Raw genomic sequence first — 14,371 nt, 5'->3', positions numbered from 1 at the left:
TATAAACTACTGAGATTAAGTAAATGTATTAAGATTAATAACAAGTTCATAGAGTGAGCTTTAATTTTTTTTAGAGGTTTACAGATGAATAGCCCTGCACCTGGCACTGGTTTTGGAGAATTTGCTTCCAAACTGTCTCGCCAATGAAAAAAAAAAGAAAGAAAAGGAAAGAAAAAGTGGGTAAATTGGTAGACACTGCCTGTGGGACAGGGGGAAACCAGAGCTGGGAAGGTGGCCAACATAATGAATAGTGAATGGAGGATATACAGTATTAAAGCCAATGAAGGGAAAATACAAGCCTGTTCCCTCTGGCTCATTGTTTGATTCATTCAGTTTCAATCACCCATGTGACAAGTGTACATGTGTTGGTGGTGTACCTGTATGTTATATCCATCTGGCTAGGGAATACTACAAATTGAAAAGTTGGTGATACCCAGATGGCTGGTGTAGTTAGCAGAAAGCAAACAATCTGTGTAAGGAAACAAAGCAGTTACCAAAACTAAGTGCCAACAGAAAAAAAAAACCTACTGTTACACCAAATGTTATTTAAAAATTACAAGTTATCGTTCAAGAAAAGCTTATTGTGTTGTAACTTTGTGGCAGATCAGGAAGTACCCATGAGTGGATCCCCTGACAAACTGTCACACAGCTACAAACACACTTACGGGAGCAATAATTCAATCAACTCTGAAGAGGTGGAGGGGGTGTGCTGAGTCACAATATGGATCTCCTAGCTTGGAAAAACCTCTCTGCTACAGTGTCCCACATTCCTATACAGGAACACGTGCTCAAACAGACTCTGCCACGGAAGTGTCTGGCAATGCCGCCTTCCTAATCTGTTTCACAAACACACATGTGTTTAGATGCAAAATGCACACACTTACACACAGATGAAAAAAAAAAAATCAGGTCAGCATGTGCAGGCAGGGCAACCAAAGCCTCTTTGCCCTGGAGGGGGTAGTGACTACGCCTGTCTGTGTTTAATGGGTGGTGATTAGACTAAGGGTTTTTGCAACTGTCAGTGGCCTCACAACATTTCCAGTTTCATTCATATCTACAGTGGCAAGTCACTACCACATAGCAGCAAAATCACACAGCAAATGTGGCAAATACTTGTTCATCTGGGTCGTCTCACCCATCACTCAGCCACTGAAAGTTATAATCAGTAAGCTGCTGCCTGTTTATAGAGATGCAGCAAGGAAAAATAACACCGTTGAGGTTTTGACCTTTTATTAACCGCAAGGCAAGTGTATCAAAAAATTCAAACAAGTGACCTTAAAACATTTAAATAACTACAAATCAACAGGCAAATAATGTCCTATCATCAAGGCCTTGTACGAGTTAGCATTCAGATGGGTATTGTCTATATAAATTTTTCTATACTTTAAAATATACAATAACCCCGTTTTTGTTGGCTGAATAATTTCAAAGTGAATGGCCTTTTACTAATTTCTATGCACAGAATAGCCTTCCCAACCGGCTCTATTCCAATAAAAAGTACAAAGACAAAGGTCAGCACAACAAAGCCACAAATAAACAAAATCCTAACTGACTGACACACATTCAGAAGTAGCGCAGTAAACCGTGCAGACCATCTGTCAAACGCTCATATCTGGAGACTTGCCCCTCCCCCACAGCCAAGTACTGGTAAAAAAGTAAATATCCCTTTGCTGAAATCAAGTATGAGGTCTGAACAATAACTATATGGTTCTTATGTGATTCCAATAGTAAAATAGCCCAGGAATAGTCCAGCTGTCAGGATTATTAGCATCCCTCCCTGAACTGAAAAATGATGTCACGGGAAAGCAAAATATTGGGTTTACAGAGTGAAGCTGTAAAAGATTATGTTCATCTCGATGTCCAAAGCATCATTATATCATTATAATAAATTATCTGTGATATGCAAAAGCAAGCAGAAGAAGGGTTGACAGGAGTAAGCTTAAACTAGAAAAGACAGGGACATTCACGTAAGTGCAATTAGAATGGGAGAAACAGAAGGACGAGACTCGAGGCACACTTTTCCTACAGAGAGATCCTCTGCTGGACAGATAGCTTAGCATCCAGTGATCCCTGTGTGTGAAATGAACAGTAAAGTGACATGACATCTTTTCTTCCTCTCTGTCCCAGAGGGATGGTGCACTTTATTTCATAGTGACAGTCAGGGTATTTGGCCTTCCTTCAATTCAAACTCAGAGGACAGCCATGCAGAAAGCACCCGACAGAGGAGCAGGAAGGCTGAAAATTTTGATCTGGATTAGTAAGGTCGTTCATTTCTCTTCTGGCAAAGCTTTCACTTTTGATGCGCACACATGCACCCAAACTAGAAAGATGCATTCTTCAGGAGTAACAGGATGGATGCAGATAGGATGCGACAGCCTGGAGCGATGATCTATTGGGTCATTGGGGCTACGCATGAATGGAGGTGCTCTACTACACACAGTAAATCCCCCATTCCTGCTGTTTATCCCCATAGCTAATCTGTCCCTAACTCCCAGTGCTCATAGTTCCCTATCATTACAAAGCCTCCATACCATCTCTCTAGAGAGCAGTACGTCAAGCTACATCCATCTTTTTTTTCCTCTTCTAGCTTTCCATCAGCAGACTTAATAATTTAAGGGATGAGAAGTTTTTTTTGATTTTATTCAAACTCTGCAATAAGTATACTACAGCATAAGGGATGTCAAGGAAGATGTAATGTTTCTGGTGGGATTCTTATCAATATTTTTACTAATTGTACTCATGCACTAACCTTACAATCCAAAGTCACGAGATTCATTTTCATTTTCTGTCTTTCTAACGAAAATACTGTTAGGTCATTTTTCAAAGTGGCACATTTTAAGCAGTGTTTAAGTTGAAGGGGTTGAAAGCAACAACTATATTACCTCATGTGGGACTGAACAAAAACAATAACATCATAAAAATAAACAAATCTGTAGCCTACTACACTACTTTCCATAACTCAACTGACACATTATCCCTGTCTGAAGAGCACAGTATGTCATCCAGCCTGCTCTACTGTGTGAGAATAAAGCTCTGAAGTGTATGGGCCACCCCAGCCATGCCCATTCAACCTCTATCTTAAAGCAGTTTTACCATCAACTCAGTCATTTAGGAACTGTGTCAACCAACTAAATTACATTTTAAAAACGAAAATGCACAGCCTAAGCAACTTCACACAGCACTGAATCAAAACCAAAGTGCAACCTCATTTGCATATATTGACTGAGTCTAGAGTCTCACTGGAGTAATAACTAGGCCAGTCATCTGGACAGAGCAGTTGTGGGTCATAGCTGTGTCCCTGAAGAGATTAACAGAGTGCCATTAGAGAAGGCTAATAGAATGAGACAGGGTTGAAAGTAACGCTGGCGCTAGACTAATGTGTATTGAGTGAAAGCAATACTGGGAAGAGCTGCACTGATGTTAAAGGATGCTAATCCAATGACAAAGCACTGAGAATTTGGTAATGTTCTATACTAAAACGTGGCAGATCAAATGACAGAGTGCAACAGAGGAAACAGTGAGTGCAAGAGAGGGGAGCAAGATAAGGTGTGGCAAGCCACGGCACTGAGATCTACAGCTAGACCACAACAAGCAAAGACAAAATCACATCATCACATCAGTGCATCTTTCAGTGAGACTCATCTAATCTATTCCCTAATGTGCATCACAGAAAAGTAGATTAAAAACTATTACCTTAACTTGGTGAATTTATGTTGAGTTGTTCATCATTTTTATCCCCAAATTAATCAACAAGGGGAGAAATAAATGCAGTCAAGTGGATCTACACTTTGTTTCCTCCATCATCTAAACTGAAAGTAAGGTAGCAGCAAAAGAAAGTAGAGCACAGGAAAAGGAAGACACCCTTCAAAGGTTGAGCTGTATGCTGCCCTGCTCTGTCTTTGCATGTGTGCCTGAGTATGCGTGTAAAGTGACGTGTGTGGCGCGAGCGCTGATGGGTGTGTGGGTGGAGAGAACAGAGCCTTTATGAGGGCGTTAATATTTGATGGGGAATCTTTTAGGGATCCTACTCAGTGTGCTGTGAAAGGAGAGGAGAGCAGAGGAGAGAAAACACACCAAAAATATGATCCGCAATATGTTAAAAAGACCAAAGTCACATAATCGCCCCCAACACAGGAAGGCTTATCTACAAGCTGAAGAAGCAATTTACAGAATGCTGCCCTATGCTATCATGAGATCACCAGAGGGAATAATCAAGGAAACAGATCCTGCCTCCAGTAAAGAGAAATATACTGTGGCTCTTGTAAAGCTCCACTGTGAATTCAATTTACTTCCACTCATTTCATGGTCAACACAGCATACTGGTTCCATTCAGTCAACCATTTCTGTTAAGTGCTGGCAGTAAAACCATTCGAGCACTGCCACTTCATCCTGTTGTGTCTGTGATCTCACATGCCTTGATAAGTCCCAGCATGGAGTCTAAAGCAATGGTCATTATAACAGCAGCAGAACTGGAGGCTAACATACAGGATTTCTAAAGCATAAATAAGGTTTTACTTTGTTTCACTCAACGCTTTTGCCAGATGGCTCAATATAAATCAGCTGCTCTGCCTGTATGTAATTACACCAGAGGTGCAAAGTAGATAACTGTCAAGCTATTTTGAGCCAAAAATACTTTCTATTAAGGCTGAATGGCAGTTGAGGATACTGTTGTGATGCGACACTGATTTGGGATATATTTTAAACATTCAACCATCACACTGCCAAAGAAAGTCTGAACCAAACTGAGTCATACTGCTGACTAGTCACGACACACAGAGACACCTTTTGAAAAGTTCTCATAATCTACCCTGAGTCATCCTTTACAAAAACACCCCTTTCTGAGGTGTGGAAGTCTTGGTGGCACTTATATAACTCTAATTATGTTCTCTATCATCACAGGACAGATGTCAGCTCTCCCATTCTACCAACACCAAGCTGTATATTCGAGGTTTGGTATATACGTTTGACATGCATAGAGGGACATTTCTCTGTCTTCTCCCTCCCTCCTTACATGACCTTCACTTGAACCATCCTGTGAGAACACTGCAGTGCAGCTGACAGCCCCATTTAATTCCCAACTTATGATTGGCCACAAGGGTGAGAACGGCTGATAAGTGTCACCAAGCAACAGCGCAGATGTCAGTCATTGTCAGCGAGGTCATTAGAGCTGTTCAAAAGCAGTCAGAGGCTGGTTTTTGAAGTAAGTCAACATAAAACCATATTACTGTGTGGTCACACAAGCTAGGCACTGAATAACTATACCACTGGGCGACCTGCAGTTTCAATTTAGTCATAAACGAGTAAAAATGTGGCTCAAATGAAGTCACTGCACAGTGAGGGGTTTCTGTCAGGGACGTATTTACACCTACGATAAACCCCGGAGGGTTTCAGTGCAATTTAGCGTTGCACTTGACTAACACTATCCCTCTAGATTAATCCTAACCTGGATTTTTCTGCTGGTACAAGGCATATGTGAAATCACCAGCACGAAATTAGTCATAAACAGGTATCCAGTGCTGCTCTGAAAACCTCCTCCTTGCTTTGGTTGCTAGCAGGTTGCTGTGGTCACATTAGATTGCATGGAAGATGCTGACTTGTCTGTAAATACACACAATCTGCACAATCCACCAAGCACAACCTGTACTTTTAAAGTAAACATTCTCCATTTCTGGTTTCTGGTGCATTTTTTCAAGTTTTAACGCAGCTCCGGACAGCAAATGGCATGTGTCTGCAGATAAACTTTAATGCAAACTATGGCCCAACGTGGCAATCTGCTAGCAACCAAAGCCATCACAAAGATATTTTTGGTGCAGTACCTCCTTTGAAACTGATTTCACCTTGTGACAGCTAGCAACCTCCAGAAACCACTCACCATCCAGGTGAAGAACCGGTAAACATTTCTTCCAAGCAAGGGTGATACAGACTGGTCAGTACACCTGTGTACTGAGGCCTTAATTACTAGATATGACACACATTTGATAACTTAAAGGTTGTAGTTGTTTTTTCTAACCCATTCATTAATTTTTTTTTCTTTCATTTATCCAATTCAGGGTTGCTGATGGTCTGTAGCCTATCCCAGCTGCCATTGAACAAGAGGTGGGGTACACCCTGAACAGGTCGCCAGCCAACACAGAGAGACACGTAACCATTTACACTAACATCCACACCTATGGCCAATTTAGGTGATTTAGCCCATGTTATTCTCTGGATGATATCAGAGCAATGGCATAACACTCTTTACTTTATCAACAACTCTTAAAACAGACATGGGTTCTCAAAATTTCCAGCTTATCTTAGGGCCTCCCCCATGGAGTCGTTGACTGGAACAGTCAGTTAGAAGAATCCCACCTAAAAAAAACCTGTTCCTCAGTAAACTGAGCCTTCACCCACACAAGGGGCGAAGGCTGATGATGTGAAGTGAAGTGGATATGCTGCTACCCACATGACATATGAACAGAGTATTCTCTTCATCTGTCTCAAGTAAGCTTGCTAGAAAATTAACAAAGAACACAGGGCATACACACTTTACAATGTTACTTCCTGGCACTAGACTTTATTTGCTGTATACATAATGTTTGGCACAGCTACGCTATCTTGTGGAAGAAGGGGATTCTCATTGTACACAAAAGAGCAAAGAGCAAAAACAACTCTGACTCATGCACCACTTTGCTGAGAGAATAAGCACAAAAAGCACATTTTGTAGATGCAAACAGGCCTGCTGTACCCTATACCACCTCTAACCTCTTCCTTACTAACCCTCATGGGACATACATAGCAGAAAGAAATCAAGATAGGAGAGAACTGTGGCTTTTAAAAAATAAAGCAATGTTTTCCATGACAGCCAACAGAAAGGTCGCAAAGATGAGACATACGTCTAAACAGTAAGCTTTTAATAGTTGTTCCTATTGGATTTATCCCGTGAATGGATGGTACAATGCTATTAGGTCAGCTTCCTCTATGACCCACTTCCCTCTTTCCTGTGCCGCCTCCTTTTCTACTCACTCTATCAGGCTGGCTGTCTCAACAAACACTTCTCCCAATCACTACTTTTTTTCTTTAGACAGCACATTTTTATTTAGTAGTTATCAAACAGTCTCTGTAAAACCAGGTAGAACAAAGCATCCACATATCAAATGCGGCCACTGCTGGCAGTTAACGTTCGCAAAATGCTTTGTGTCCATTTTCTCATCGTCTGTAAATATTAAGTCAACTAGAGGGGAACCAATCTAAAAGAGTCCTGAGATAATAGAGAAACATTTCCATTCACCTCAGGAGCTTTGTGGAATAAAGTGAATGGATACTCGTACTTCTATGTCCCCCTGCTGTGTAATTTTCTTTGAAAAACAGAAAGGCACCACAGCACAATGAAATCCATTATCTGCTCAAGTAAGATGATGCTATTGCGGCTGTGCCTGCCACGCAAACAAGAGTATCTGAATATCACATTCATGTCTGTGCAGGTAATTGCCGAGGCTGACATTTAGAACTGCATTTCTTTTTCCCTTTAAGGAGGGTATGAGTAATGAGTCAGATCTCACAATTACACAACCATCAGATCCAGAAAAGGAAATGCACTATGTAAAATAATACTACTTATAAAGTGAAAGTTTCCCTAGGGAAATAAAAGTTTAAGAGTGACATGATATGGCACTGCTTAAAGGCTAAAAAGGGACGATGTACCAAATGAAACTGGTGCAGTAACATGAGTACAGAAACACTCGGGCAGCTTTCATGAAATGGGCACTGCTCTGGAAATAAGCCATCGTGTCTGAGAATAACACCCATTTTCAGCAGATGCTTGCAAATTACAGCCAGTCCCATATGGTAATTGAGAATGACTCAGCAGTGATTGTGGAGGCAGGCAGAGAGCAAATGTTCAACCTCATAACAGAGTCCACAATCCTCAGCACATGGCCGGTGTCTGATCCTGGGGACATAACCACTCTATATCACATGACTCAAAGCCTTGAAGGATTACCGAAGGAGACTTAAGAGTTTGAAGGAGAGTGATCGCACGACCTGTTGTAGTGAAAGTTAAAATCGATTACATCACCTGATGCCAAACTGAGAGTAACTAAAGGAAGGCCATACAATCCATGCACAATTCATTCAAATATTCAGATTTTGATTTGTTTGGTATTCATGTGGTTTCAGTTTGTCACTCACTTTTCCATGGCTCACACACATAAGCTCATTTGTTTCCAGGAACTATTATGTTAAAAGTTACTTGTGTGTCCCACATAACCAAATGAGCAAAATTTAACAATAATTCATTCATTTTTTTAAATTTATTCAGTAATTATTGTACTTGGCAGGTCAGCAGGACTTTTTAGGGGGGGCTGTAGATGAACGTAGCACATGTCAACAGAGACAAATACCAAACATGCTTAAAAAAAGCTTAGAAAACTGTCTAACTATTTTTTTACATGCTGATTTTCCATAAACTCTGATATTATTCAAAAGATAAACACCAGAAATGTTAATTTATGCAGTTCTGTTGTTTTCTCTGTCATCCTGACACCAGGATCATGCTACAAACAAAACAGCATATTCTGTGTTTTGTTAAACTTGTAATGAATGTACAGTATACACATTTAGTAGGTTAAAAGTTATAACAATGTTTTTTGTTTTGTTTTTATGTCATAGAAAGCAAAGTGTGGCACTTTGTCACACTGACTCACTGAAACACATGAACCGACCACTCTAAACACAGCCTTTGCTTTTCCACATATGCCACATGGATCTGTCTGCTGTAAAACATACCACTTCCATTTTAAGTCAATATCTTAATAATATTATGACATCATCCAGCCAGCAATTACACACATCTGCTGTCAACGCCCTGCACTGTGTTCATAATTATGCCTGGTTAAATACAATTTTTGGAGAAAAAGAACACAAGGGCTCTTCAACCAACTGAACCACTCCCAAACACTTTACTGATTTTATTTACTGATGCTTTATAGAAGAGAAAATATCAACCTACACAAGAAATTTCCAGCACATTACCTTCTAGTGCATGCAAAATTAGGATTTATCTCCCAACTCAGCCATATGATCGTTCATTCTTATTCTCTCAGTATTTCGACGTTGTCTTTTCATACTTTCAAAAGCTTTCCCTAAAGATGCCTAAAAGGGCCTTGCTGATCTTTGAAGGACACTTTAACTCCAAGGACTCTGTGTTTATCCATCAGAGATTCTGTGTCAACACTTTACTACGTATGGAGCTATTCCAATCCTGTAAACATCTGCAGTCTTACCGAGGGAATAACAGAACTGATAAGCGTGGCTAAGTATAGCTCTAATGACAGGCCACATACAGCGAGAGAAGAGGGCAAAGAGGATCAGAGAAAAGTCAAAGTCAAATCAAGTTCCTTGGCTCTATGAGGAACACACATGAAAACCTGCACAATGTGGTTGAGCATAAATGTCAGAAAACCAGAGATGTGGACTAAGTATAACACCCACAGCAGACAGGACTGGAAACAGCTCATGTCTTAAAGTATAAGGAGTTGTGTAGGGCTCATCTTGCTTAACGCTTACGTCTTCATCCTCCACCTGTGATTTCTGGTATTACTGTATAAATAACACTTATCTGTGCTGTACATAGTGATTTTTCAGCATTTTACGACCCTGTCACCCTCGAGGTTGCACTTCAAGAGCGCTATGGTGTCTTGGAATGACTGCTACTCCCAGGGTAGTGGGACAAATGTGTGATTTCACAAACAGCCACATTACAAAATACACTGACGCTGACAGTTAAGGCAGGCCAAAGAGACACAGCAGTTTGGGTGGTCCACTCTTCAGCAGACGTTCAGCTGTTGTAGAGTGGAATCAGATTGTAAACACACCCTCAGCCAAGGTGGCGCTCCAGGATCCTAGCCAACAGGTGTCCAACGTACACACTCATGGATCAGCATGTGCGTTCGTGTTTGTGTGTGCGTGACCCCACCCTAACACCGGACAAACCAGACTGATGTTCATCTCGCTTACACTAAGGGCAATCGGTCACGCCTTATCCTAATGTGTACTGGCGCTGATGCCACGGCGCTTTACACTGTCTGGCCTGTTATAGATCACAGCCTAAAATGGCACACACACACACACACCTCATGGTAAAGACTTGAACTGTCAGCAACTACAGTCGAGGTATAAAAATATGAATTTGAAGGCTCCACTGCACGGTCGCTTATAAAAACCCTGCTTGAATTTACACCCTTGTCTGCTGCATGTAACTTTAAGATCATCTATGAGTCATCTTCAGTTACCCTTAATTCCTGGCATGTCCATGAGCAAGGTATCTCAATGGTAAATCTCAAGGAAGCCAGATTTCCCTTTAAGCATTAACTATTTAGGTACCCAACAGGCTGTGAGACACTTGACAAGCAGCAGTGCTCCAGAGTAGCTAAAAATTCCAATTTCTGTTTGTATTATGCAATAAAGAACATTCCTATGGTGCACAAAGGTCTTATCATCCTTATTCACGGTACAGTGACTCTCACGGCATGTTATGACTGTGGAGGGTGTTGTTGGAAAGCATGGCCTCCTCTGCCTCACAGATGAAGACCAATTCACATCTTTGAAAATAAGGGCTCTATAGGCACACATACTGGAAACAATTTCTATTGTTGTCACGTCATTTCACAGCTAAAACAAGACTTGTGTAAGCTAATACGGACTGTCCATTGGACTGTCATTAGACTTACCTAAATGATGCCGTTACAAGCGTGTTTATCGCCTCGTGGTTGGTTGAGGGAACCGTCTACTTGTTCGTTGTCTTTTAAACAACATGGTGTTACAAAGTGAGCGGCCGAGAAGAGGTAGCAAGTCCTACAGTTTCGCGTTTGAAACTAGCTCACCGCGGAGATGCACTGGTGAAGTTAAGGCTAGCCCGTAGCCTGTAATCATGACACAAGTTTAACGGTTATCGCTACAGCCGATGCATCACAAAGAGTTATTTGTACTAAACAAATCAGCAAGCTTACACTAAGTGCTTGAAGATAGCTTATAAATAAATAAATTTAAAAAAATCGTCTTTCTCTTTAGTATTTCCAGCATACCGTTAAAAACAGCCCGAAGCAACTGTACCACTATCCGTGAGTTACACTGACAGCAAACATCGACCAACTGATGATACCGACACTGAAAACGGGTCGTCCGCAAAGCGGCAGGCGAGCTTTAACGACAACACGGCCATGTGGACCGAAAGAAATCCTCACACGAAGCAACACCTGGGCTTGTAAATAAACTAACCACAGCAGGAACCCCCCGCAAAGTTCAGTGTACAGACGGAGTCCCCCCAAAGCGCCTTCTCATTCGACATCCTCCCCTCGCTTTCGAGGGGGCGGAGCGTGTAGATGTCACCTGGGACTTTGCACGCTAATCTGCAAGCTTGGGTTGCATCTCTCTTTGCTAGGTGTTATTGAAGTCCTGTGAGTCAATTTCTGTCTCTGGCATTAATTTAATTCGCTCTTATGAGTTTATATTAAGTTGTAAGCTTTCAAATAAAAAGTAAACTACAGCTTGGTAGCCGCACGTGTGACGTCAGACCCATAGCTGAGCGTGCAGGGCTGTGCTAAATCTGTTTACTAGCCACAAAGGACACTACGTTTGCACCAATGACTGTAGAAAATAGTTTTCTATTTCCCTTTCAGAATGGAGGTTCAAAACAAAAGGGGGGTTTTAAAGGCCCAAACAACTTGGGCCTTTAAAACCCCCCTTTTGTTTTGAACCTCCATTTAAAGGCCCAAACAACTTGGGCCTTTAAAACCCCCCTTTTGTTTTGAACCTCCATTCTGAAAGGGAAATAGTATTAAGTGTATTTTTCCCAGTTGGCAAGACAAACTGAATCTTAAGTGTTAAACTTACAGGGGGCTGAGTGGATGTGCAAAATTTGCGATTTTACTCTTTTTTCTTTTTCTTAATAAAATGTACTGCTAATTGCTTAAAATAATTCTACCTCTGAGAAAACTGAGAAATGATTCCTTGAATTACTACTTATTACAACTAAGGTATGGAGAAGAACCTCTCTGAATACACAATGCATTAAACCTTGAAGCAGGAGCAGAAGACCACATTTCTTCTGCAAGATTCAGATTGTACGGTGATGGTGGTGTAATGTGTGGAGATATTTTTTGGCACATGTTGGGCCTCTTAGTGACAAGTGAACATCATTTAAACAACACAGCCTGCCTGAGTAATGTTGCTGACCATGTCCATCCCGTTATAACGACTGTGTACTAACTGTGGTCTTATCAGTGTACAAAGCTTAAATAATCTCAAACTGATTTCTTGAACATGACAGTGAGTTCACTCACTCACATGACTTCCTTTGAACTCTAGTGGACTTTATTGAATCTATATTACCAAGAACTGAAGCAGTTTAAAAGGCAACGAGGTGTTATTCAACAGCTGACGTTCCCTAAACTATGTAAAAGCTTGGCCTGCCTCAATAACACTCTGGATAAAGACCTGCAACACAATTCAGCACACTCAAGTGTCACTGTGCTTTGAGGGCTCAGGTGGAGTAGCAAAACACTATTTAAGAACCAGTCCATTTGCTATTTACCATGTCAACTTTTTCCATTATCACAGTTAAGTAGTGGAAACCGAAAAATCAGAATGCAAGCCAGAAAGTGAAATAGTTTTTCTTACATGAGACTACATCCACATTTGTATGATGTGAACTCAAATAAACGAAAAGGTTAAAGGTCATTAACTGAAACCCAAGGGAGTGTGGATCTGAAAATGAAAGTTAAGATAAAGAACATAGTGGGTGTTTATAGTGGTACACATTTTAATTGTTTGAGCATCTGTGTGCTTGGAGATAATCATCTGAAAGAAAACACAAAGATGATCAGAATGAGCATCATCAGCCTTCATTTTAGATACATTTAGAATCTTGGAGATGATCAAATGCAGCATTATGAGTGGGCTTCATCACATTTGTCATCCACCAGTCCTTATTTATCCAGAATACAACTCAGTTCTTTCCAACAGCTGTGCGGTTAAAATTTACAAAATACCAATAGCTTGTTAGTCAAAATCCATGCACATTAAAGACAACTGTTCATCAAATTCCAAGAAAAATAATTCTATTGTTCTTTTTCACTGTAATAAATGATAGACAACCATAAATAACTTCATAAATAAGTTACATGTCAGGAATGAAAGCCTTCCTCAGCTTGTTAGACCTTGACGCCCTAAGAAAATAAATCATGGATGCAGTTTTAGAGGAAGCAGTATGACTGTAAAATTATGCATATCTCCAAACTTTCATCTAAAATGAAATATTAATTATTATCTTACGTTTCTGCTTGTATTTAAATGAATACAAATGAAGGTAATGCAAAACAATAAAAGCTATTTGAAGGGTTTATTTCATTTCTTTTTTCGTCACATAAATGTGTTCTTCTAATTGAGAATTTTAAAAAAACAGATGGTGTTTTGCTCTTTTTCGACACATAGTGATAAAATCTTTCAAAAGACATGGAGATTAAACAATTTAATTAACTATTTCTTGGACTCTGAAAAGTGCGCAGGGCTTATTGATCTCAGCAATCAAAGAGGCTTACTAAAGCTCAGCAGATCTGTACCGGAAAAACTAAATAAACTGCTTAAGCAACGTAAATCACCCACTGTGAACACTGCTGCAATGCAGAATCAACAGCACTAATCAGGGCTAAAAAAAAAAAAAAAGTTTGCAATTAAATTGCTGCTCATGCAGGCTGAGACAGTGTCTCTTTAGAAAACTAAGCAGCTGGCAGAAGGAGTACAATGCTGGAATTCAGGTCTCTGTAATAGCTATGACACCATAATTTTAGAATAACACCTTCACTATGGAGAGCCCACTGGAGGAACTGGGGGATGAGGGCCATTTTCCTCAAACCATTTCATTGCCTTCAGAGAGACTTTAGAGACTTTTGGGCTTCGCTGCTGTTCTAATAACAGGTATTGTTCCCTGAATTTTTTTAGTCTATAACTAGTGCCTGTGCTTCTATTTTCTCTCCAGGCTGACATCTCAAAGTGTAGAAAGCTTCTGCTCATCATGGCAGGAACCCCGATTTTCTGCACAGCTCACTTCTCCATCTGGATTCTGTCTGAGACCTTCCTTCTATAACCACCCCAGTGGCTCTCTGGTAAAATAACAGTGATTTGATGGTGATTAATGCCTACTTTGCTGCTAAGAAGTTCTTAATTTTGAATGACTTATTCTGTCAAGAGGAACTAGATTTTATGCTTCTCTCTGAGAAGCATGAGAACGTCTCAGATTTCTTAAAACTACATTCAACACACTGTTCATTTTTCTCTGCACCACAGATTTCTAGTTGAGGAGGTTGAACTGCCAAAGAACTTTAAAAATAGACATTTT

At 40.5% G+C, this 14,371-nt stretch overlaps 1 protein-coding gene across 5 annotated transcripts in view; it reads right to left on the bottom strand.

Moving 5' to 3' along the window:
* ccser2a (coiled-coil serine-rich protein 2a) overlaps positions 1–11,329 on the bottom strand; it is a 50,040-nt gene extending 38,711 nt beyond the window's left edge. For 2 of the 5 annotated variants that reach the window (XM_026189302.1, XM_026189307.1), the window contains exons 1-2: positions 10,707–11,329; positions 378–469 (exon numbers count right to left, since the gene is read on the bottom strand). In XM_026189302.1, the coding sequence (XP_026045087.1) occupies positions 378–394 (17 nt within the window). In that variant the 5' untranslated portion in view covers positions 395–469; positions 10,707–11,329. Of the gene's footprint in view, positions 1–377; positions 470–3,693; positions 4,611–10,706 lie in introns of those variants that run through there. The other 3 variants (XM_026189304.1, XM_026189305.1, XM_026189306.1) reach the window with 3 other exon arrangements.
* Between the last annotated feature and the right edge of the window lie 3,042 nt (positions 11,330–14,371).

The sequence above is a fragment of the Astatotilapia calliptera genome, chromosome 13, assembly GCF_900246225.1.
Source record: "Astatotilapia calliptera chromosome 13, fAstCal1.2, whole genome shotgun sequence".
Lineage (NCBI taxonomy): Eukaryota > Metazoa > Chordata > Actinopteri > Cichliformes > Cichlidae > Astatotilapia > Astatotilapia calliptera.
Note: the sequence above shows the minus strand (reverse complement) of the source record. Positions and strands in the feature narration are given on the sequence as shown.